The sequence below is a fragment of the Hyperolius riggenbachi genome, chromosome 6 (assembly GCF_040937935.1).
Source record: "Hyperolius riggenbachi isolate aHypRig1 chromosome 6, aHypRig1.pri, whole genome shotgun sequence".
Lineage (NCBI taxonomy): Eukaryota > Metazoa > Chordata > Amphibia > Anura > Hyperoliidae > Hyperolius > Hyperolius riggenbachi.
Window position 1 is genome coordinate 176,822,330 of NC_090651.1, and position 27,177 is coordinate 176,849,506.

A 27,177-nucleotide genomic window follows, 5' to 3' on the forward strand; every position below is an offset into this window, starting at 1 on the left:
TAATATACTTGCTACTTAGGACTTCCACTAGATGGTGCTGTGGTGCCAGTCTCAGCTTTCTGACTCATGATAAAGCAGCCTTATAGCAACGTTTTAAAACTACAATCAGAGTGAATTACTGAAGCGACATCCTTTTGTTAACTTACTGACTTTTTTATCAACTGTCTTTGTGTGGGTCGTGCCTACAGTGCGGCTATGCTAAATCCTCAGCCCTGGACCTGGGAAGAGCAGATGCCTCTTGCCTTTCCCTGGATAGATGCTTCAGCCTTGCTGTCAAACGCTGCTATCAATAACAGCTGCGGCTCTGCCCGAACTTGCCTGAAGGCTGACCCAATATATATATATATATATATATATATATATATATATATATATATATATATATATATATATATATATATATATATATATATATATATATATATATATATATATATATATATATATATATATATATATATATATATATATATATATATATATATATATATATATATATATATATATATATATATATATATATATATATATATATATATATATATATATACACATACATACATACATACATACATACATACATACATACATATATATACACACACACACACACATACACACACATACACACACTCTATGTATATGTGTTAACAATATGTGTGCTGGGCGCAAGCCTGCCAATAGTACTACCTGTCGTACACTAACTTACCAGTATCTCCTAAAGGGGAAATCTAAGCATCAAACATACACCAGACTCCTGACTCCCTGCCTCACAGTGTTGAAGTCTCTCACCACCCTACGCCCCCTCCCCCACTCTCCGCCTAAAATATTTTTTAGGATACCTATTTAAATACAGTGTATTGAGTAAAACATAACTTCCTCCTATTATTACGTATTACCCCCCCACTTGGAACGCACAAACTCCACATGTGAATGTTATCAACTGCCTTCCATACTATTCACCGGATCAGTCTCACCTGATTGTACGGCTGTGGCCACCCCTGCATACTTCCCCCGCTAGATATCATTAATGTACTAAACACACCTTATCAAGGTATGCCCAGACCGTGAGGTACCACTATGGATATGAAGACATCCACGCCCATTTCTGTGCGGTGTCAGTTACCTCTCCTAGGGACGTCTGCACAGAATTCGGCCAGGAAGATATAACTTGATATACTGTGTATACTATTTATTGCATTAGGTATTATATACTGATCTGCTATTGTCATTTAATGTGTCTGAAACCTAGATACGGATAAGAACCCTCCCCCCCCCCCCCCACGTCCCTTCCCTCCCCTTCCTCCCCCTCCTTATTCTCTAGCCTCTTAACACAAGTCGTACCCCCAGTATGTCAACTGGGTGTAGCTGGGTAGCGGACCTCTGCCTTGGCCACTACCACCCCCTCTTAGTTTTTTTTCTCGTTTCTAATCCAGTCCTATTTTGGGATTGAAGGTTCTTTAGAACACAGTTACGTTTATGGATTCTAAAACATCCGGATGTTATAGTTTCTTCTCCAGGATGTAGGGTGGGGGTTCGTTGGGATGTATTGTTATACGTTAAATGTACTATGCTCTGTCTCTTTCTTCCTTCCTTTCCTCCTTTGCCTGCCTGCCTCCTGCCTGCCTCCTGCCTGGGCTGCCCCCCTCCCCCCGGCCTCTGATACGATTACCTATTTTGTGCTCAATTATTAATGTATAATACATAAATGTCCACAATCAAGCTGATGTCCTGGAATGTAAGGGGTTTAGGTTCTAAAATAAAAAGAGCACTTGTAACCAATTTCCTAAAACAGCATACACCCCACATATGTTTCCTACAAGAAACGCACCTTACAGGAGGGAAGATATTAGCACTAAAAAAAACCTGGGTAGCACATGCATATCATGCCACATACTCTTCCTACTCCAGAGGAGTCTCAATACTAATTAGCAAAACTTTACCCTTCCAGTTACACGAAATTAAACTCGACCCGGGGGGTAGGTATGTAATCTTAAACGCTACTGTTGACCAAGAACAATTAACAATGGTTAATGTCTATCTCCCACCTCCAGCAGATATCTCTATCCTTGACAAAATCATCACCATCACAGCTCAAATGCCATCTCAAAAACTCATATGTGGGGACCTTAATCTCATCCATGACCCCCTTATGGACAGACTCAAGCCCTCTAGCAAAGACACATTAATACTAAGACTCGCAGTGGGAGACATCCCTTCCGGACTCACTGTTCATCGTGGTGGGTGATTTCAACAGAGCCAACCTGTGCCAGGAGATGCCACGCTATCACCAGCATGTAGCTTGCCCCACCAGGGGCCCGAACACCCTAGACCACTGCTACACGGCACTGAAGGATGCATACAAAGCGGCTCCATGGGCAGCCCTGGGTTCCTCTGATCACTGCCTCATCCACCTTATCCCTACCTACAGGAGGCGCCTAGAATCAGCCAAACCGATCGTTAAGTCCTCCAAGGTGTGGTCAAATGAGGCCAAACTGAAACTTCAGGCCTGCTTTGAATGCACTGACTGGAGGTCCCTGGAAGCGTCGGACCTGGATGAATGGGCAGATAACGTCGCCTCCTACATCCGTTTCTGCGAGGACTCGTGTGTACCAACGAAATCCTTCAAGGTGTACCCGAACAACAAGCCGTGGTTCACCAACAAGCTACGGCAACTGCGGAGGCGGAAAGAGGCTGCACACAAGTCCGGCAACCAGGAGGACTAAAGGATGGCAAGAAACGACCTCAAGCGGGAGTTGGGAGCGGCCAAAAAAAAAAAAAAGAGTATGCGGAGAAAATTAGACTTAACCTGCGCTCAAACGACTCACGGGCGGTATGAAAGGGGTTGAAGGCCGCCACAAACTACAAGCCCCAACCCCAGCACGCAACACCCAGCCCGATACTAGCAGAAGAACTCAGCAGTTTCTACCGCAGGTTCGAGAATCAGGAAGAACTGGAGGACAACCAGGTACCGGCTACCCCTCCCCCATGCACTGCTGGCAACACCGCAAGACTGCCCCCTCCCACGGTGGTGAGTGAAGCAGAGGTCCTGCGCCTCCTCTCAACCCTAAATGCCAGGAAGGCCCCCGGCCCAGACGGTGTATCTCCAGCTTGCCTGAAAACCTGCTGTAGGCAACTTGCTCCCAGCCTCTACGCGATCTTCGCCAAGTCCTTAGGGGAAGGCAAGGTCCCGGCGTGCTTCAAGAAGTCTACCATCATACCTGTGCCTAAGAAACAAGGGGTCAACGAACTGAACAACTTTAGGCCCGTGGCTCTGACATCCGTCATCATGAAAACCATGGAGCGCGCCGTCCTGGCCCACCTCAAGCTCTCCACCTCGCCACTCCTAGACCCCTTCCAGTTTGCATACAGAGCAAACAGGTCCACTGACGACGCGATCAATATCTGCCTAGAGCTCATCAATGACCACCTTGATAGACCAGACACTTATGCTAGAATACTACTTCTGGACTTCAGCTCGGCCTTCAACACCATCTGTCCACGCATTCTCCAACGAGGCCTGGCTGCACTTGGAGTTCACCCAAGTCTACAACTTTGGATTACAGACTTTCTTACCAACAGGTCCCAAGTCATCAGACTGGGCGATATTCACTCTCAAGCTGCGACCACGAACACAGGAGCCCCCCAAGGCTGCGTACTGTCACCACTGCTGTTCTCCCTCTATACGAACAACTGCAGGTCCGAGGCAGACTCTGTCAAGGTTATCAAGTTTGCCGATACCACCATCGTTGGCCTTGTGACCAAGGACGACGTCCAGGAGTACCGTCAGCAGGTGGAGAGAATTTACAATTGGAGCAAGGAGAACAGGCTGGTGCTCAACACCGCAAAGACCGTGGAGTTCATCATCGACTTCAGGAAGGCGGCTCCCACCCCACCCCCAATTTACATTGGCGGCAAGGAGGTAACCAGAGTGCCCTGCGCCCGGCTTCTAGGTACTACCATCTCCAGTGGCCTCAGCTGGAAGGCCAACATCACTGCCACCCAACGTAAAGCACAGCAGAGACTCTTCTTCCTCCGCCAGCTGAGAAAGTTCGGCATGACTCAAGAAATTCTATCCAACTTTTACTCCGCCACCATTGAGTCGATTCTCTGCTCCTCCATCCTGGTGTGATATGCTGGCGCCACTGTCAATGATAGGGACAGACTACAGAGGGTCATCAAGTCAGCGGAGAGGATCATTGGGTGCCCGCTCCCCTCACTTGCCCTACTACACAGCAAAAGGCTAAAAACCAGGGCATTGAGGATTGCAAATGACTCCTCACACCCTGGCCACCACTACTTCAGCATTCTGCCCTTGGGACGGAGGCTACGAGCCATCTCCACTAAAACCACAAGACATAGGAACTCGTTCTTCCCCTCGGCAGTCAACCTACTAAACTCCCTCCACGTTCTACCATCGAAGCGAGCTTCAACGAGCGGCGAGGCCGGCGGCGCTACGGCCGTACAGCCGACCAGCCCACAAGACCTAACTATCGACACCGTAGGGAGACACTAGGATTGTGATTGTGTGTTTTTTTTATTTTACATTGTTTGTGTGAATCTGATATCTGCTGTGCCTCCTATGCACTCTCTCTTTCTCTGTACTTCTTCCTCCTTCTATGCACTCTTCCTGAGCCATTGTATTGTACCAAAAACAATTCCGGGCATGTCCCCTCATGCTTGGCGAAATAAATGATTCTGATTCTAAGACAATGGCTAGATGCATACAGTTTATCAGATGTCTGGAGAGGGAAGCACCCTACTACTAGGGCCTATTCTTGTCACTCGGCCTCCCATGGCACTCTTTCAAGGATTGACCTAGCTCTTGCCTCAAATGAAATGCTGCCTCTAGTTAACGCCTCTTACTTCCTGCCCAGAGGTATCTCAGATCACGCACCTCTAGCAGTAATAATCCAAGGGGGTATAAAACGAGGGGACAAAGTATGAAGATCTCCGCACTGGATAGCCGACCCTACGATAGATGACACTATTAAAAGACGAATTAGGCAATACTGGGAGGAAAATAATGGATCCTCTTCCCCTCAAATGGTATGGGATGCTAAGGCTGTATTGAGAGGACACTATGCTGGAGCCATAAAAATTGCCAGAGAACAGATGTACGCTTCAGTACAATGGAGGGAAAAAATTGCTTCAGACCTGGAGTTTATTAAAGAGAACACCACTAATACCTATAAGAAATGGCAAGCGGCATTACAAAACTTAGAACTTTACAGAACAGATGCTACCAAAAAGGGCTTACTTGACCTAAGACCAAAAAAAAAAAAAAAAAATTTTTGAACACGGAGATCGAGCTGGGAAAATGCTGGCCTGGCTCTCTAAAGATTTCTGAAGCATGACTAGAATTTCGCAAATTTCCTCTGACTCTCACAATAATATTACTGACCCAGTAGAAATTAACACCACCTTTCTCCAGTACTATTCTAAATTATACTCTAGTTGCCTCCAAAAATCGGCTGTGGACTTAGAAAACTATCTGGAAACAATAGAACTGCCCATAGAGGATGCTGAAGCACTCGAAGCTCCAATCACCCTCAATGAAGTAATAGATGCCATTGCTAGTATGCAGACTGGCAAAACTCCAGGTCTGGACGGATTTCCCGTAGAATTCTATAAGCAATACTCCAAACTAATAGCCCTCAACCTAAAAACTACTCTTCAACAATTCTTTGAAAAAAAACTCTGCCACCTTCTATGGCAGAAGCCTTAATAATAGTAATCCCAAAACAAGGAAAAGATCCTAGTAAATGCTCCTCCTACAGACCAATTTTCCTCCTGAACACAGATGCGAAGATAGTCAAAATTTTAGCCACTAGACTAAATATGTGCATACTTAAACTGATACATCACGACCAATCAGGCTTTATGCCTGGTAAAGGCACAGATATCAACATTCGCAGGCTGCTGACCAATATTGTCGCCTCTCATTCTAATGTGGGCCAGAGGGTAATAGCGTCCTTAGACGCTGAAAAAGCTTTCGACTCAGTTGAATGGGACTATCTGTGGGCGGTGCTAAGTAAATTTGGATTCGGTACTAACTTTACCAAGTGGATCCAATTACTCTACAACTCACCTAAAGCTAAAATTAAAACCGGGAACATAATCTCACAGTTCTGTCTACGGAGGGGATCCAGACAGGGCTGCCCCCTGTCGCCAGGCCTATTTGCATTGGCCATGGAGCCCATTGCGGCAAAAATCAGACAATGCAACCTGGTACAGGGTCTGAAGATTGGCAACCTACACGAAAACCAAAATTAGCTTACCTGGTAATGCTGTTTTTAATAACCCTCCAGGACAGGTGCTACATATGAGATTCGGGCCCGCCCCAACAGGAAACACAAAGGACTAGCTCTCTATAAGTTCCACCTCTAATCTCTACCTGCCAGTAAGTCCCAATTAACTGTTCCGATAGAATACCCCACACATTACATAAATCTATATTTACAACTTACATAAACACGTTTACAACATACCGTTATTTACATGCACGTATAAGTCTTAGGGTGGGTCACCTGTCCTGGAGGGTTATTAAAAACAGCATTACCAGGTAAGCTAATTTTGTTTTTTTCCAATAACCCTCCAGGACAGGTGCTACATATGAGATGATATGCAATGAACAACACTAACCTTAGGGAGGGATCACAGCTTGAAGAACTTTCCTTCCAAAAGTCTGTTCTTCCGCAGATAGTAGATCCAACCTGTAGTGCCTGATAAAGGTGTTAACCGTCTTCCAGGTTGCCGCCTTGCAGATGTCGGTTGCCGTAGCTCCAGCTCTGTAAGCCCAGGAAGTTGCAACTGACCTAGCTGAATGTGCCGTTATATCCTTTGGACATGGTACCCCTTTAAGTCTATATGCTTCATTAATGCAGATCTTGATCCATCTTGCTATAGATGCTTTGGACATACTTTTTCCTCTTGTTGCTCCAGAAAAATTAAATAATGCTGTAGACTTCCTGAATTTCCTTGTTCTGTCAAGGTAATATAGTAAACATCTTCTGACGTCTAAGTTATGCCATCTCAACTCTCTGGGATCAGTGGCGTTTTTGCAAAAGGATGGCAATACAATCTCTTGCATCCTATTGGACATAGTAGCTACCTTTGGCAAGAATTCACTTGTCTTCAGGACTAGATCATGAAAAACCACACAAAAAGGTTCGACTGAACTCAGGGCTTCCAGTTCACTTATCCTCCTTGCTGAGGTCATAGCTACAAGGAAAATTGTCTTAATGGTCAACAACCGTAATGAAATACTGCTCAATGGTTCAAACTCATCACTCAGAGCGTTTAAAACTAAGGTTAAGTCCCATCTCGGATATGAACGTTTTATTACTGGTCTGGATCGTTCTACTGATTTCAGAAATCTAACAACAAATGGTTCTAAGGCTAACCGCCTATTAAGAAAAACTGAAAGGGCTGCAACGCACCTTTAATGTACTTAATGCCAGCTTCTTGTCAATACCGTCTTGCAAGAATTCTAATACTGTCGCCAGTCTATTGGATCTCAGACCTACCTCTTTTTTCCAGTTACAAAAGGTCTTCCAATATTTTAAGTAAATAGTTCTTGTAACCTTCTTTCTACTATTTAATATTGTTTTTGTCACTCTGTCAGATAAACCTCTTCGTCTTAGGATTTGCCCTTCAGAAACCACGCTGTCAGCTGAAGATTGGGAATCTGAGTCAACTCGCCTTCTTTTCTGAGTACATTGCGTCTGTCTCTCAACTGGATCGGTCTGTCCAACATTGAATTTAGTATTGGGAACCAGAGTCGCTTTGGCCAATTGGGTGCAATCAATATTAGATACATTGCTGTTGCCTTTAGTTTCTGCAATACCATCGACAATAGAGGGATTGGAGGAAATGCATAAGCGATCTGGAAGTCCCATGTCTGGGCCAATGCATCTACTCCTAAAGCTCCTCTTGGGTCTAGAGAAAAACCGGGTGCAGTGCGTGTTTTCCCAGTTGGCAAATAGATCTATTTGGGGATGTCCCCATTTCTGTGTCAATTCTCTGAATATTTTTGGATTTAGACTTAGCTCTGAATTTGATAGTTTCTTTCTGCTTAATAGATCTGCCATGGTATTTAGTGACCCCTTGAAATGTACTGCTGAGATTGACTGAAGATTCTGCTCTGCCCAGTCTAGTATCTGCAGCACCAGCCCTAAAAGCTGTTCTGATCTCGTTCCTCCCTGTTTGTTCAAGTACATTACTACTGTAATGTTGTCCGAACGTACTTGAAGATGCTGGCCGTTTAATCTGTGTGTCGCTTGCATCAGTGCTTCCTTCACTGCTAGCAGTTCCCGGAAATTTGATGATTGAGACATTACTTCCTTTGACCAAGTGCCCTGTAAACAGATGCCTTCTATATGGGCACCCCAACCTGTGAGACTGGCATCTGTCGTCAGGATTTTTGTTACTGGACATCTCCATAATCGACCCTGTGTAAGATTGTCTTCCTGAGTCCACCAATCTAAGGTCTGCTTTAACTCTATCGGTATACAAAGAGTTTGGTCTAGAGCTGAATGAACTCCTTTCCAGTTGTACAGAAGCCATTGTTGAAGAGGTCTTATATGCTTCAGTGCCCAATACACTGAAGGTGCTGTGGAGGTTAAAAACCCGATCAGTCTCATTACCGGTCTTACTGTTGTAATAACTTCCTCCTGACACTGCTGTATCATTTTCTGAAGTTTTACTATCTTGTCCTGAGGGAGATACAATCTTTGTGACACCGAATCTATCCTGAACCACAGAAACTGAATTTCTTGTGTTGGGACTAGGTAAGACTTCTGGTGATTCACTAACCACCCTGTCTGTTCCAACAGTTCTATCACTATTTCCTTGTGGCTCTCCAGACTCTGTATGCTGTCAGTTACCACCAACAAGTCGTACAAATAAGGAATTATTAGAATGCCCTTGAGGTGTAGAGCTCCCACAATCTCTGCCATGACTTTTGTAAAAATTCTGGGTGCCGAAGAGATTCCGAACGGGAGACAGCAAAATTGAAAATGCTCCAGACCTATACCTGTCTTTACACTGAAACGAAGGAAAACTTGTGATTCTTTTCTTATTGGGATATGCCAGTAGGCATCGGTTAGATCTATATTGATCATAAAACAATTTGGGGATAGAAGGTTCCGCATTGTGAAAACTGTCTCCATTCGGAATCTCTCGTACCTTATGTAAGGATTCAAGGGTTTGAGGTTTAGTATCAACCGATACTTCCCCGTGGGTTTCTTTACCAAAAATACTCTGGAATAAAATCCTTGTTCCTCCTGATCGGGAGGAACTGTGCAAACTACGTTTCTTGTGAGCATGTCCTTCACAATTTGTCTCATAGCCCTTCTTTCTTCTGGAACCCTTGGAGTCTGAGTTACAATAAATCGTTTGGGAGGAGGATTTGAAAACTGAATCTTGTATCCGTTCTCTACTAGATCTAGGATAAATTTGTTTCTTGTTATTTCTTTCCAACCTAATAGAAATGCCTTTAACCTTCCTCCTACCTTGTTGGCGTCATGGCTTATCCTTATTTTCCGCTGCTCTAAAGAGCAGATTTTTCTTGGTAAATGCCTTATTACCCATCCAGGGCTTACGCCTCTGTTCTCTGCCCTGTGTCTGGTTCCTCCGAAAAAACGGTCTCTTTTTAGGCTCAAACTTCCTCTTTTTAGGAAATCTCTTTTTGCTGGCTGTACACTCCAATACTTCTTGGAGTTGAGGGCCAAACAATAAATTTCCCTGGAAAGGAAGGTTACAAGCCCTGGCCTTGGAAGCTTGACTACCCTCCCAGGTTTTTAACCATAAATTGCGACGTGCATTGTTTATCAACGATGTCGATTTAGCTGTGACCCTTAAAGATTCCGACGCTGCATCGATGACAGTCATTGCCTCCTTCCACAACTTCAATTGCTTCTAAAATATCTTTTTTAGGGGCATCCTGCTCTACCAACTTCTTTATTCTTTCTAACCAAACTGACATAGTGCAAGACACACAAGTTGTCGCCGCAGCTGGTTTAAAGTTAGTCGCAGAAGCTGACCAAGCCTTTTTAAGAAAAAACTCAATTCTCTTATCCCCTGGGTCTCTTAAAGAGGAGCTGTTAGGTATAAGGTCTCAGAGAGAATAAACACATAGATCAGTAGCTAAAGATAGGCTGTACTTACATTACATATGCATTTCACTGTCCACGTTTGGATTTCACAGAATTTGTATATAGTATATGCAGAGATAGATGCTCCTGACAGCTCATGGCAGGCTCCATGTTTTTCTGTCAAATGTGTCGTCATGTCCTGCCTGCTTCCTGATCACAGATAAGCTGGTACTAAATAACACAGTGTGCAGTGAATATTAATGAGCCATGTGGCTAGGAACAATAGCTGACTCCTGCAGTGTACTCTGCCCGAGATTTATCAGTGCTACGGGATTACAAGCTGCTGTACCGTCTCATTAGCAGCCGAGGGGAGAGCCCCAGAATGCTTTGCAGTATGATATGCGGCTTGCGTCTTCTTAAGAATAACAGACTTGCTGATAAGCACACATCAAAAGGTAACTGAGATTTTTATCTTCACTAATTGCTTTTGGGCTTCCTTCTAAACTGTTTAACACAGGAGAATAGAGGTTTAAATTAGCTTCTGCAGCCTGACAGTTACTCTTTAATAGACCTAAATCCTCAAATGCTAGCTCATTATCCTTCTCAACCTGACTAAAAGCTGCATCTAACTTGGGACATGATTCCCATAACTTAGCATCCTCTTCTGAAAAAGGAAAACGCCTTTTGAATCCCTTCGAAATAAACAATTTCTTATCGGGTTCCTTCCACTGTAAAGCAATTAAATTTTTCATTGAATTGTGGACCGGGAAACAAAGTTGTTCAGAGGGCTCCATTTGATCCTGTGCTGAGGTAGTCGGTAGACTCTCTCTAAATGCCTTAAAGGTCTCCACCATCTCTTGCCGCATGGTGAACATGAAGTCTTTACATGAAGCTGTATTATCCTCATTAATGATACTAGATATGCATTTCTGACATGATGCTTTTGGCCAGTGTTGTTGTAAAGGTTTGTTACACAGAATGCAACTCCTGGGCCTATCAGAGTTATCAGACTCCATAGCATCCTAGGAAACATACAAATAACATAATCAATGTGTTTTATCCTTTTCAGTAAAATAACCAGTTATTCTAATCATCATGCCATAATATAATGTTAATACCATATATATCATATAGGCCAATCTATGTTCAGCCTGTAATATCAATCATATGAAACCATGCTCTGCTTCAGTATGAAATTAATTATCACATATATTCGCAGAATTATTGATCAATTTTACCATATAATCTTAATCCTTATATCAGTAAACTTTCTATAAACAACAGAGTGCTATGAGTGATATAACCATGCTGCTTTACCATACCACTTTAAAAGCCGCCCACATGATCATTATATAGCTTACCCCAAGCTATCTTCATAACAGATCCACAGGGACAGCCAAATACAAATACCCCATGCAGACCTCCATTGATCAGACTGCGGCCTGTACCAACATCAGACCTCGCAGACCAGACGGGCGACTTGTCCTCCGACACTGCCCCTTACCTGATCTGCCGTCTTCTGTTTCGCGTCCATCTCCTCCAACACTCCAGCCACGTGTGAGGATGGACTCCGCGGCTTCTAGACAGACGCGTGATCCGGAAGCGGAAATGAAGTCACCGGACGTGACGTTTCCGTAAGGGCGGAAGTGCAGGGCTGAAAGCCAGCTTGCCCATGCTCCGCTCGGACACCCTGCTCAGCGCACTCCCGCCTAGCAGCTACCTCTCCGCCAGGTTCAGCCACCTTCCGACACACGGATAGCCTCCGCCAAGACTGCCTCCAAAGCCGCCTTCAGCCTCCACAAAAGCGGACGCCGGACACCAGGTAGCCACCATATCCGCCAGGACAGGGCTACAGTATAGTAGTTCTCATGGCCTCGGCACTGCCTGGCTGCTGACCACAACTAGCTAAGAGAGCTAGGTGTTCCCCGGAACAGGAAACACAAAGAACTGGCAGGTAGAGATTAGAGGTGGAACTTATAGAGAGCTAGTCCTTTGTGTTTCCTGTTGGGGGCGGGCCTGAATCTCATATGTAGCACCTGTCCTGGAGGGTTATTGGAAAAAAAAATATCCCTTTATGCAGACGACGTACTTCTTTATTTAAACGACTCCTCTTCCTCGCTGGATGCAGCCCTCCATCTATTTGAGGAATTTGGGGACATGTCGGGTATTAAAATTAACTGGGATAAATCACTACTGTTTCATATAGATGCTACGCCCAATTCACAATTTAGACTAAATTCTCCATTATCAATAGTGAACCAATTCAAATATTTGGGGGTACAAGTGACCAGTGATCTTACTACATATCAGAACCTTAATATAGACCCGGTCATATGAATCCAGGTGCGCAGTCTGGAATAAACTTCCACTCTCGCTGATAGGTAGGATCAACCTACTTAAAATGATCTTCTTACCTAAGTTTACATACCTCTTTCGCCAATGCCCTGTCTGGCTCCCCACTGCTCTTTTTAAGAAGATTGATAAAATTATCCTTACCTTCATTTGGGCAGGCAAACAACCCAGGATAGCACTGGATGTACTACAGCTCCCCAAATCCAGGGGTGGATTAGCCCTCCCACACCTTCAAAAGTATTACTGGGCCTCCCTTGTTACCGTCAGATGGTGGTTCTCGCAAGAAGCCACGAACCCAGCAGTGAACGTAGAGGCGGCAATACTAGGCTCATATGAACAGCTTACAAATCTACCTTACAGGGGCCCTAAAGCCAACCCTCAAACTACGCTACCTATGGCAACTACATGGAAGGCTTGGAACACAGCTAGAGCCTCATTCATAGTCTCAGGCACTATCTCCCCTTTCACACCTCTGTGGGGCAACCCTTCCCTACAACACTTCACCACAATTCCTGATCCAATCCTATGGGCGAGATGCGGTATAAAAAATCTCTCATATACAGCATGAACAATCTATTCATACCTTTAATACGCTTAAAAACCAATATGACCTCCCAAACAAGTACTTGTTAAGATACTTACAGCTGCACCATGCTTATAGGTCACAATTTGGCTCTCAACCACCCGACCTGCAAACAGATAAGTTAGAACAACTCCTACTGACCAAAAAAAAAAAAATCTCCAAAAGACCCTTTCAGCTATATACTCCGAACTACTAAACTCTAATAACCCCAGACTGGAAAAATGTTATAAATGGAAGGCAGATATCCCCTCCCTCAGTGATAAAGAATGGGATATAATATTAGAGGAGTTTCCTTCCACTGTGATATCAGCGAGCGACCACCTTATTCAAACAAAGTTCATACACAGGATATACCTAACCCCTGTACGACTGAACAGAATGAATACCACTCATTCAGATCGCTGCTGGAGATGTATAGTACATTGTGGGGACTTTATTCACATATTCTGGTCCTGCCCGATAATCATACGCTTCTGGGAAAGCATACTCGCAATTAATAACCTGCTAGAGATTGTCCTTCCCTTGGACATTGGTCTATTACTCCTAGGCAAACTGGAGACAATTAATATTTCAAAACACAAGCAACTGCTGCTCAAAATATTATGCTTTCAAGCAAGGAAAGAGATCTTAAAGTCCTGGAAGAAGGCCACTGCCCCAACGGTAGGTACATGGGCCAAGTCAATTAACACTGCCTTGCCGCTATATAGAATCACATATTTAAATAGGAAAAGCCCCCAAAAAAATTTAAGAAAGTGTAGGGTATTTGGGAGAACAAGATACTAGACCCTACTAATGACAAATTCATTCCTATACTTGACTAGACTGCTGCTGGGTGGGGGTGAGCAACTTTTCCCCTTTTTTCCTCTCTCCTCTACGGGCCAAGTATCTTCGGATGCGCCTCAATTAAGGCCCTTTCTCTACTTCCTTTCCCCAGTGCGAACTGGCTCCCCCGTTTACTGGAAAATATGTCTATGTTTCATTGAGATTTTTCTGTTATAATCCTCAATGTTAAAGTATTTTGCTGTACCATTGCCCAGTGTATACATATATGATATGATGCTGCAATTTTTATTATGGGGGAAACTGAATTTGCACTGTCTGCTAATCTTTTCTTGTTATGTAAACTTTAACAAAAAACCAATAAAAAAAAACTTAAAAAAAAAAAATAAAAAAATAAAAAAGTTAAACCTGGATAAAACCTATTCCTAATTTTCCCGCCCCGTGCAGTCTCACCCCCCCATCGGACATCTATGGTCACTGTCAATGATACAATAATTTGCCCAATCACACAAGCCTGCTGCCTAGGTGTCACTCTGAGTTCGGCCCTCTCTTTCACCTCTCCACATTCAAACCATTGCTAGGGCCTGCAATCTCAATTTACGCAACATCTCCAAGATCTGGCCCTTCCCGACCCCTGCCAAATTTCTTGTCCATGCCCTCATCTCCCTTCTGGACTACTGCAACTCCCTCCTGTCTGGTCTCCCTCAGAACCGCATCGCCACTCCCCCCCCCCCCCCCACAATCCATCATGAATGCTGCAGCCTGACTAATCTACTCCTCCCACTGTTCTGTCTCCATGACTCCCCTATGCAAATCTCTTTATTGGCTTCCAATCCGTTTCAGAATAAGCTTCAAGATGCTATGTTTGGCCTACAAATCTATACACAGGTCCTGCCCGACCTACATCTCTGACCTGGTCAGCAGATAGACACCATGTCACAAACTTTGCTCCTCCAACAACCTTCTCCTATCTACCCAACCCATCTTACTCTCCCATGCACAACTATAGGGCTTCACTAGAGCTGCCCACACCCTATGGAACGCTTTCCAACGGCCCATTAGGTTTGCCCACTCCTTCAAATGAGTCCTCAAAACTCACCTCTTCAAGGAGGCCTACCCCACCTTAACACTACCCTAACCCTCTCTGCCGAGAACCTCTCGATGCACCCCCCCCCCCTCCTCTTTCATGTCATCACCCTCCCTCTATATTGCAAGCAGTTGACAGGGCCCTCTCCCCTTGTGTATCATACTTGATTGTGCACTCTACCCAGAATAATGTGAACTTGTATTTTTGGGACAACCACTCCAGTGTATGATCTGTCATTGTATTATTACATGTATTGTGTTGTGTATCTTATTGAGTATTACCTGTTTTGTGTTGTTCACCACTTATTGTCTGTAATCGTATGTATTGTACAGTGCTGCATAACATGTTGGCGCTATATAAATTCAATGAATAATAACGACCAGGATTCCCATACCTTATCCAAATTAAGCACCAGCTCCCCTTGCCATCCAAGTCAATTTGTATGATGGAAGAGAGGCATTAATGAATTGCTTCCATAGACTAATGCTTCATACACACTTGAGATAAAAGTCTTTGGAAAAAGCAAGGTCACAGACCAATTTTACCCCCTTCCATGTAGTATGAGAGCCATACTCTACAGTCTATTCTATGGAGCTGCACTCCCCATCAAATAAAATCTTTGCAGGATGCTGCACACAAAGATGCCCGTACACACTCAAAAGATTATCTGCAAAAGATCTGTTCCTGCAAAATATCCATTCCTGCAAAATGCATTCATAGTCTATGAGATCTGCGTTTTTAATCCAATGGACCAGGGAACCTAACCACAATAAACGGCACAATGAAAAAAAAAAAAAAAAAAAAGAGCATGAGGAGCATGAGACATCAGGCAGTCTGCAGAGAAACTTGGCCTAGGGCACCAGTGAACATTTCAGCATGACAATGACCCAAAACATACAGCAAAAGTGGTGAATAAATGGTTAGCAGACAACACATTAATGTTTTGGAGTGGCCCAGCCAGAGTCCTGTCTTGAATCCAATTGAGAATCAGGGTGATGGCAAGTAGACCCTCCAACTTGAAAGACTTGGAGCTCATTGCCAAAGATGAATGGGCAAAAATACCTGTAGAGACATGCAAATCGCTGGTCTACAATTATAGGAAGCGTTTGATTGCTGTAACAGCCAACAAAGGCTTTTCTATTGATTATTGAGAAGGGTCAGTGGCGTTCCTACCATAGGGCGGCATGGGGCGCCCCGCACCGGGTGTCGGGTGCCCCAGGGGGTGTCACCAAGGCCTCCCACAGAGGCCTGTGCACTGTGCAGGCAGGACAGGAGGGGGAAGCAACCCGGAAAGGAGGGGTGGCGGGGAAAGCTGCGGGGGAGGGGGGCCGGACCCCCCACCTCCCTCACCTGGGTCCCCTCCTTCTGGCGCTTCCCCCTCCTAATTAGCAGCAGCTTGATGAGCGGGCAGGAGCGGGCGGAGAAGACTTACTCACCTACTTCCTGCGTTCCAGGCGATGGCGCATAGCGTCATCGTCACCTGACGCTGGTCTCCACCTTCTCCACCGCCCACTGTGCTTCCTGATTTGCGGAAGCACAGTGAGCGACAGAGAGACCAGCGTCACGTGAGGATAACGTTATGCGCCATCGCCTGGAGCAGGTGAGTAAGTCCTCCCCGCCCGCTTCGCTAAGCTGCTGGCTACTGCTAATTAGGAGGGGGAAGCGCCGGAAGGAGGGGACCCCGCCACCCCACCTTCCAAGCTTCCCTCATACCGGGGGCCCCTATGCTACACTGGGGGCCCCTATGCTACACTGGGGGCACCTATGCTACACTGGCGGCCACTATGCTACACTGGCGGCCACTATGCTACACTGGCGGCCACTATGCTACACTGGGGGCCACTATGCTACACTGGGGGCCACTATGCTACACTGGGGGCACCATGCTAAACTGGGGGCCACTATGCTCCACTGGGGCCACCTATGCTCCACTGGGGGCACCTATGCTCCACTGGGGGCACCTATGCTCCACTGGGGGCACCTATGCTCCACTGGGGGCACCTATGCTCCACTGGGGGCACCTATGCTCCACTGGGGGCACCTATGCTCCACTGGGGGCACCTATGCTCCACTGGGGGCACCTATGCTCCACTGGGGGCACCTATGCTACACTGGGGCCACTATGCTACACTAAACTATACTGGGGCCACTATGCTATACTGGGGCAACTATACTAGCTATACTGGGGCAGTGGCGGTGCCAGGGGGGTGGTTTGGGTGCTGAAGCACCCCCTAATATTGTCCAAGCACCCCCAGCGTGAACTGATTTTCGGCGTCTAATAGACGCTGTGTGTCAGTTCACTGACAGCAGCAGCCCGCAGCTCCAACAGCGGCAGAGCAGGGCTACAGTAAAATGGCGTCCGAAGCCCTGCTCTGGAGACCGAGTCTGCAATGCAGGGCTTCGAGCGCCATTTTCCCGTAGCCCTGCTCTCAGCGCGGGAGTTTCAGTTGCTGGCTGGCTGCAGAGGATCGTGAGAGCTGCGCGCCGGACGGAGGCCGGGACAGGAGGTCTGCTGCTGCTTCAGGTGAGTAAATTTTTATTTAATTTATATTAGCAGGTGTATCGACTGTTCTGGCCAGGTCTGCTACATGATTGAAGTGTTTTCTGGCCAGGTTGGCCACATGATTGCATATATTTTCTGGGCAAATCTGCCGACATGATTGCATGTATTTTCTGGGCAAATCTGCCGACATGATTGCATGTATTTTCTGGGCTAATCTGCCGACATGATTGCATGTATTTTCTGGGCAAATCTGGCGACATGATTGCATGTATTTTCTGGGCAAATCTGCCGACATGATTGCATGTATTTTCTGGGCAAATCTGCCGACATGATTGCATGTATTTTCTGGGCAAATCTGCCGACATGATTGCATGTATTTTCTGGGCAAATCTGCCGACATGATTGCATGTATTTTCTGGGCTAATCTGCCGACATGATTGCATGTATTTTCTGGGCTAATCTGCCGACATGATTGCATGTATTTTCTGGGCTAATCTGCCGACATGATTGCATGTATTTTCTGGGCTAATCTGCCGACATGATTGCATGTATTTTCTGGGCTAATCTGCCGACATGATTGCATGTATTTTCTGGGCTAATCTGCCGACATGATTGCATGTATTTTCTGGGCTAATCTGCCGACATGATTGCATGTATTTTCTGGGCAAATCTGCCGACATGATTGCATGTATTTTCTGGGCAAATCTGCCGACATGATTGCATGTATTTTCTGGGCAAATCTGGCGACATGATTGCATGTATTTTCTGGGCAAATCTGGCGACATGATTGCATGTATTTTCTGGGCAAATCTGCCGACATGATTGCATGTATTTTCTGGGCAAATCTGCCGACATGATTGAACGTGTTTTTTGGGCAAATCTGCCGACATGATTGAACGTGTTTTTTGGGCAAATCTGCCGACATGATTGAACTATTTTCTGGTCAAATCTGTTCACATTACGTGTATTTTCTTGAGAAAACCTGAATAATTATGTGAATTTTCTGGGGAAAGGCCCACTGTCTTTGTGTTGCACTTTTAAGGGGAACCTGAGGTGAGAATAATATTGGGCTGCAATATTTATCTCCTTTTAAGCAATACCAGCTGCCTGGCTGCTGTGCTGGTCCTCTGCATCTAATTCTTTCAACCATAGACCCTGAATAAGCATGCAGCAGGTCAGGGGTTTCTGACAATATTGTCAGAACTGACAAGATTAGCTGCATGATTGTTTCTGGTGTAATTCAGTTCACTACTGCAGCCAAATAGATCAGCAGGGCTGCCTATTGTTTAAAAGGAAATGAATATGGCAGCCTCCATATCACTCTTATCCCGGGTTCACTTTAAATTAGTTAGCTCTGCCCTCATCCGGTCATGGCCACGCCCATTTTTCGCCGCGGCGCGCAATGCGCGCCGCATGTTATAACCGCACCCATTTTTTGTTAGCTATACTGGTGCCACTATACTATACTAAGGACAACTTTCGGGGGGGGGGGGGGGGAGCGAGCCTACACCTGGCATTACCCTCCGTGTCACGTTTAGCATGCCACATTTGCTGTTTTTTGTTTTGTTTTTATGGGGGGGGGTGTCTTTTTAATACCCAGCACCGGGTGTCAAATGCCCTAGGTACGCCACTGAGAAGGGTATGGACCATTTTGGACTGGACACTTTTTGCTCAAATGTAAATTAAAGCTAATTATTTCCCCCACAATAATGCCTCTTGTACATAGTCTTATCTTTTGGGAAACACCTATGTCATTTCCCGTCAAAAAATTACTTGCTGGTTGAATAAAAGTAACCAATTAAAAATTTGCCAGGGGTATGAATAATTATGGGAAGCACTGTATTTATAGTCAATAAGGTTGGAATAATATCTAGATATGAGGCATCCTGTCTCTTTATGTAAGAGCCAGCTTTCTACAACACCCGGGACTAGTTCAACTGTCAAACCCCCAAACTGAGCAGAAGTGGCATGCCTGAGCTGAAAGTATCTAAACCGTGCGGGCCGAGGAAGGCGAAACTGTCATTTGAGCCCAAGTTTTAAATTGGTTATTACAGTAGACGTATTGTTTAAGCTTTAAGCATATTCGCTAGATATTACATTGCTTTGCTAAACAATTGACATGTCAGAAAGAAATGAGTGAAGTCAAAACATTTCTCCACTTGTATATTTTTATATCTGCGCCAGAGATACAATAAGTCCCGTTAGCAGCCAAGAGGTTAAAAGTCCTCAGAAAGACTCCTGCTGGCAAACTGTTCAATACACCTCAGCGCTACAGGACATTCTTCTCCATTGTTGCCATCACCAAACACCCATTAAAGTGCAGGCTTACCGGATCTAGGTCATACCCAAATTATAAGGTCTCAAACGCTTAGTCAGATAACCTCTGCAATCACCACCGCATCCAGATTCCTCTCAGATCCTCAGTAATCACCTTTTCTTTAACCTCCTTGCCAGTTATCCCGAGCTTAGCTCGGGGTAACCTGCCGAGGAGGATTCCTCAGGCCCTACTGGGCCGATTAGCATAATTTTTTTTATACACGCAGCTAGCACTTTGCTAGCTGCGTCACTTACGATTGCCGCCACTCCGCATCAGAGGATGCCCCCCCGGAGACCCGTGCGCTGCCTGGCCAATCAGCGCTGAGGGGTGGATCGGGACTCCCTCTGACGTCATCATGCACATCGCCATGGCGACGGGGGAAGCTCTCAGAACGGGATTTCCAGATGGGTATATGCGCCGGCGGCGATCGGCGCATATGGGGGGACATCGCAGGGAGGGGGGGGGGGGAAGCATGTAGCTAGCGCTAGGCTAGCTACATGCTTAAAAAAAAAAAAAAATCTAGTGCTGGTTAAAGAATAACTACAGTAATTCAAAACAGAAAGTCTTGAAATTCACACAAAATTTGCAGAATATTTTTTAAACATATATAATCAGCTTAATGCACGATAGAGATCATAGGTACTGTGTATAAACATGAGAATTTATGAGAAAATGTTTTGCTAGCACAATGGATACACTGAATGCAGCAGTGCCATGGATAAGACACCACGTGGAAATTAACATTGAAAACAATATCATAAAATAAAACCCACCTGCACAATGTAAAGACAAGGACAGTGTTGGGCTCCTCCTCCTATACTAATCCCAATAACGTTCTGTGAGTCTTTCTTCAGTGTCACTGTCCCTGGGACAGTTGGAATTCCACTAAAGGAAAAAAAAAAAAAAAAAAAAGTGTCAGTATGACCAATGATAAATTACTACATGTGCACATACAAAAGCTACAGCAATAAAATACTGCTCCCTCGTTCTACTTTGTAATTATTAGAGTTCTGTGAAGAATGAGATCAGGTGGCGCTTGGCCTTGGTTACTTGTGTTCTTCGATGTATCTTCTTGGGCATCGTGTTCTCTTGGTCGAAAATTATAGATCTTGAACTGGTCTCCCAGTAGCTCCATTTTACCCTGTCTTGTACGTTCCTGTATGTTGTTCTCTTTGTTGTCTGTACTTGTTGGGAATGGTCTGCCACCGGTTGGTCCGTGTGTACCAGAGGCAGATTGGGATGGTCCGTCTCCGTTGGAGGAATTCAGGCTAGTAGAGATATATAAAAAAAAACAAAAAAAAAAAAAAAACACACAGGGACGCTGGGAGCCCAATATCGTGTATTATCGTAATATATTTGGTCTATGGTACAGTGAATCAATATAATCACAAAAGTGGGTTGCTTATGATGACAACCACTAGCTGCGCTTGTAGAGAAGTACCGTCTCCACTCGGCCTTGTCAGTCGCTGCTCCAGCAAAAAAATCTCCGCCCCAGGGTTATAGTGGTGAGTAACCTACTAGGTAGGGTGAACTGTATTGAGTGACACTATAGGAGGCGCCCTCCAAAGTGATAGATAAGTACTTGTCAGGTAAGAAAAATTCCTTCTTACCATATACAAGTCTCCTGTGTTTGTAAGAGGGTGTAACTATTTTTAACCTGCATGGGACAACGCGTTTCGCAACCATAAGGTTGCTTTATCAGGTCAATTCAAGTGCTTAAAAAAGAGAGAGAAGATGGCGCTCAGGCTGTAGTCCATATCAATTAGTTTACAGGAGTTAGACCACATTGAGAGCATATAAAGAAAATAAAAGTAGCAACAAAGATATAATAAAAAGCAGTATTAAATATACATAAAACAAGGGGTAAAAACACAAAAGTGTGTGCACACTCGTACAAACCCTGGCTGCTAAGTCTGTTTTTATAACAGTTCTGTAACAAAAACAAAAAAACGGTCCCCTAGGGGTTAATCATTCAAGACAAGTGTATATCTATAGGGAGCAATGGTAAGCACAACTATTGGAACATTAAACCTGCCATATAGTCTACATGGCTATTCTAGTACAGAGGGGAGAGTCACATTCATAGATAGAGTCCATAGAGATGTTATAACATAGTAGTAATACCCTATTTAGCTTGGTAAACTTTTAGACACAGGATGCTCTTAGGTAGCGGGAGACTTGTGGTCTCTAACCATATCACGGGTGGCGAGGGTTTAAAAATATCATGGGTGGCAAGGGTTGGAGGCATTCAAGGTCTTACCTCAAGTGTGGAGTGTCACAGCTTGGGCGCTATGCTCTCAATGTGGTCTAACTCCTGTAAACTGACACTACCAGTACCATAGAATCCACTACAGAAAAATGTAGATCTAGAACCCACACAAAGTGTAAACCAGAACCCTCTGTCAGACCAAAATTTAACACCCAGATACAACCTCATAACAAAGAAAAAAGGGAGACAAAGGGAAGGAATTGAGAAACAGAAGGAGAGCAATACAACATAGCCCACAATCCAATAGGAACCAGCAGAAACAGAACCCCAGGAACTCAATTGATAGATTGAAAGGAACTACATCTTCTGTTAAATATGCCAAAAATCCTACATCCAACAGAGGCCAAGGTACACCCGCCAAAAGACGGAGGATATCTGAAGAGATTGAAATCTTCAGCACGCCGTTAGCAATAACCCATAATGATGTGACTACTAACTCTATGGAGGACCTCCTTGATCTCAGCATATACAGAAGTCAGGAAGAACCCCCAGAGAAGTCCCCATTGAAACCAACTCCGACCGTAAATAGAACCAACAGAGAAACCAAAAGTCATGACCACAACACCACCACAGTCATCAAAGATCCCAATCCCATCACGACAGACTCATGGAACTCGAGGCCCTAGGACTAAACATATCACAGAATTTGTCTTACCTACTCAAGAACCCAGCAGTGGGTCTGAATACAACACTACTGTATGCACCTCTTCCAGTTCTTTTTTAGAACTCCCTACGATTCTAGGAAATACGCCGTTACTAAGACCCCTAATCATGAACCCACTGAGTCATCAGGCACAAATCCATGCGATCCCCCCAAGATTAAACCTAGAACGCGAACAAATCTACGAAAAAGAGGCAGCAGGGGGAGGAAGGAAGAATAGAAGATCCCACAAAAACAGAAAACTGGACAGACGAAAAAGGCAACCCAAAAACTCACCAAGAGAGAATAAAATCCGTCTTTAATCTCTCCAGCTACCGCCTAAATTGAACAGAAGAATCCCTACTGAGCAGAGGCTTATCTTTCATCCAAGACAGCCAATCTATATGAGCTTTTTGTAGATCTGAATAAATTCACAAGAAAATTGACACTTAAAAGATACTTTGCCACAAAAGCCCTAAGAAATCATCCCAACAACAGGAGTAACAACCTCACCTATTTTCGTAAATCCTGACACGGCGGAAGATATTCTCTTCGTCAATGAAGAAGAAATGAACATCTGATTTCTATCCGACAAGCTATCGAGGGCTGTTCGTTGAAAGCTTCTTTACGCAGGTCATGGAAGATTTTGGAAAACTACAAAACACTGGAAGTCGACACAATCTGACGAAAAACGAAGAGAAAGCATTGAAACAACTCAAGGACAACCCAACATTAGTGATTAGGTCTGCCGACAAAGGGGGCGGAATAGTCATTATGGACAAAACCGATTACATCAAAGGAGGCTGAGAGAATACTAGAGGACACTGAATACTACTCTATACTCGACAAGGAACCTACAATTGAGTACTCAAAAATCCTGAAGAACCTAGTAGAAGCAGCAAGAGATGAAGGTATCATTAACAAGGATGAGAAAGAATATCCGATTATGGCCTCGATTCATAAACAGCAGTGCGATACAAAAAAAAAAAAAAAAAATCTTGTCGGGGAAAATACCGCACTCGGTATGTTCCCGGTCGGTGTGCTAATTCATAAAGATTTCCCCAGCTGCCCTTGGAGGTCGGTAAATTACCGCAGCCCATTGAGCAGTAGAGTAGAGCAGTGTCTCGATTCTCTCTTTGCCCTGCAGGAATGACTCACACAGACGGCTCTCTGGCTCTCTCCACTGATGACTCAGACTTCGGCTCTCTGCACTTTGCATTCAGCAGAGCTGTCAGAGCTGTTGGTAACTTGTTAACAGGTGTTGGTAACTACCGCCAGGCTTACCACTTGTTGAAGGCTTTATGAATTGGAATTTGCTGACATGTGTTGGCGGTAACTACAGCCAAGTCGGTAATTTATCTCCCTGGTCGGTAATGTCAGCTTCTCATGAGGTAACAGCCTTTATGAATTAACACTTTGCTAAACGGACGGGAAAGTCTGCTGTTTTCAGCAGTACCGCATGAGGTAATGCTTTATGAATCAAGGCCTATGAAGAATCCGACCATGGCACATTTTTACCACCTTCCGAAGATTCATGAATCCACCTGGACGACCGATAATAGTCGGCATAAACTCCCTCATCACATCTGTCCGAGCTGATTGACGTGCATTTAAAACCTCATGTTACCAGCCTACCCTCCTATTTTAGAGATTCGACGCAACTCGTCAGAACTAGAGAAAATAACCTGGCGATCCAACTACAGATGGTTAACCCTCGACGTAACCTCCTTATACTCAAATATACATCACTATGTGGGCCTAAGAGCAGTCTGGCATTACTTGAGTTTGGATCCCAACATGCCAATCAAACAGAAACTCTTCCTCCTCAAAGCAACACAGTTCTCCATTACACATAACTTCTTCAGATTTCTGGACACCATATATCTACAGAAAAGAGGAACAGCGATGGGAGCAAACTATGCTCCAAATTACGCTAATTTGACAATGGGATTACTGGAGAGTGTCCTAATAAGCCCAGACAATCCATTCTTCAGCATTATCATATACTACCGTCGCTACATCGATGATCTCATCTTCGTGTGGGACGGCGATACCGGGACCACCGAGAATTTCATCCAATATGAACGATAACAATTGGGGCATTTCCTTCACATCGAATACCAGCATCAACGAAATCAACTATCTCAACGTGGTACTCTATATAGAGGATGGCAAGATCAAGACTAAGAACCATTTTGAAAGAGTCGACGCAAACTTATACAGTGGAGGAAATAATTATTTGACCCCTCACTGATTTTGTAAGTTTGTCCAATGACAAAGAAATGAAGTCTCAGAACAGTATCATTTCAATGGTAGGTTTATTTTAACAGTGGCAGATAGCACATCAAAAGGAAAATCGAAAAAATAACCTTAACCACTTTACCCCCGCGCGTACGTATTTCTCCGCCCCTTTTTCCATCCTTTAAAAACCAGGGACGGAGAAACACGTACTTTCCGCGTTCCCGACGCTGCCCGCGCTCCCGCTCGTAAACACGCCGCCCGCCGCTAGTAAAACCGCCGCCGCCCGCTCGCCCAGAGATCAATGAACGGGAAAATCCATTCCCGTTCGTTGATCTAAGCCCCGCAATGATCAGCTGCTCTCCTATGGGCAGCGCGATCATTGTGAGAAAAAACTCACGTGTCCAGCCTCCTTATTCTTCCTCCAAGCTTCCGGAAGGAAGCTTGGAGGTCGCATTAAAACAAAAAGTTACTGTGGCCATCTTGTGGCCAAATAGTAAACTACACCCTACACATTTTTCACATACAAATAAATGACTTTTACACATAAAATTAACTCATTACCTCCCACACTCCCCATTTTTTTTTTTTTTGTAATTAAAATTTTTTTAAAAAAATTTACAATTAAAAAAAATACATAAATAGTTACCTTAGGGACTGAACTTTTTAAATATTTATGTCAAGGGGGTATAACACTGTTACTTTATAAACTATGGGCTTGTAATTAGGGATGGACGCAAAACTGAAAAAAATGCACCTTTATTTCCAAATAAAATATTGGCGCCAAACATTGTGATAGGGACATAATTTAAATGGTTTTATAACCGGGACAAAAGGGCAAATACGTTTCATGGGTTTTAATTACAGTAGCATGCATTATTTAAAAACTATAATGGCTGAAAACTGAAAAATAATTATTTTTTTCCCCACATTTTTCCTATTTTCCCATTAAAACACATTTAGAAAAAAATAATTCTTGGCATAATGTCCCACCTAAAGAAAGCCTAATTGGTGGCGAAAAAAACAAGATATAGTTCATTTCATTGCGATAAGTAATAATAAAGTTATAGACGAATGAATGGAAGGAGCGCTGAAAGGTGAAAAGTGCTCTGGTGCTCAGGGGGTAAAACCCCTCAGTGGTGAAGTGGTTAAATAAAAGATAGCAACTTATTTGCATTTCATTGAGTGAAATAAGTTTTTGAACCCTCTAACAATAAAAGACGTAATACTTAGTGGAACAACCCTTGTTTGGAAGCACAGAGGTCAAACGTTTTTTGTAATTGATGACCAAGTTTGCACACATTTTAGGAGGAATGTTGGTCCACTCTTTGCAGGTCATCTCTAAATCCCTAAGGTTTCGAGGCTGTCTCTGTGCAACTGAGCTTGAGCTCCCTCCATAGGTTTTCTATTGGATTAAGGTCCGGAGACTGACTAGGCCACTCCATGACCTTAATGTGCTTCTTCTTGAGCCACTCCTTTGTTGCCTTTGCTGTATGTTTTGGGTCATTGTCGTGCTGGAACACCCATCCACGACCCATTTTCAGTTTCCTGGCAGAGGAAAGGAGGTTGTCGTTCAGGATTTCACGATACATGGCTCCGTCCATTTTCCCGTTAATGCGATTAAGTTGTCCTGTGCCCTTAGCAGAAAAACACCCCCAAAGCAAAATGTTTCCACCCCCATGCTTGACAGTGGGGACGGTGTTTTGGGGGTCATAGGCAGCATTTTTCTTCCTCCAAACACAGCGAGTTGAGTTAATGCCAAAGAGCTCTATGTTGGTCTCATCAGACCACAGCACCTTCTCCCAGTCACTCACAGAATCATTCAGGTGTTCATTGGCAAACTTCAGACGGGCCTGCACATGTGCCTTCTTGAGCAGGGGGACCTTGCGAGCCCTGCAGGATTTTAATCCATTGCGGTGTAATGTGTTTCCAATGGTTTTCTTGGTGACTGTGGTCCCTACTAATTTGAGGTCATTCACTAACTCCTCCCGTGTAGTTCTAGGATGCTTTTTCACCTTTCTCAGAACCATTGACACCCCACAAGGTGAGATCTTGTGTGGAGGCCCAGAGCGAGGTCGATTGATGGTCATTTTGTGCTCCTTCCATTTTCGAACAATCGCACCAACAGTTGTCACCTTCTCTCCCAGCTTCTTGCTAATGGTTTTGTAGCCCATTCCAGCCTTGTGCAGGTCTACAATTTTGTCTCTGACATCCTTGGACAGCTCTTTGGTCTTTCCCATGTTGGAGAGTTTGGAGTCTGCTTGATTGATTCTGTGGACAGGTGTCTTTTATACAGGTGACTAGTTAAGAC

The 27,177-nt window shown here is 44.4% G+C and overlaps 1 protein-coding gene across 1 annotated transcript in view; it reads right to left on the reverse strand.

Annotated features, from left to right (window-relative positions):
* Window positions 1–27,177, reverse strand: part of LOC137521242 (PRKCA-binding protein) — a 319,567-nt gene that overhangs the window by 238,892 nt on the left and 53,498 nt on the right. The window contains exon 3 of the mRNA XM_068240229.1: window positions 20,493–20,604. Within this exon, the coding sequence (XP_068096330.1) occupies window positions 20,493–20,604 (112 nt within the window). The remainder of the gene's footprint in view (window positions 1–20,492; window positions 20,605–27,177) is intronic.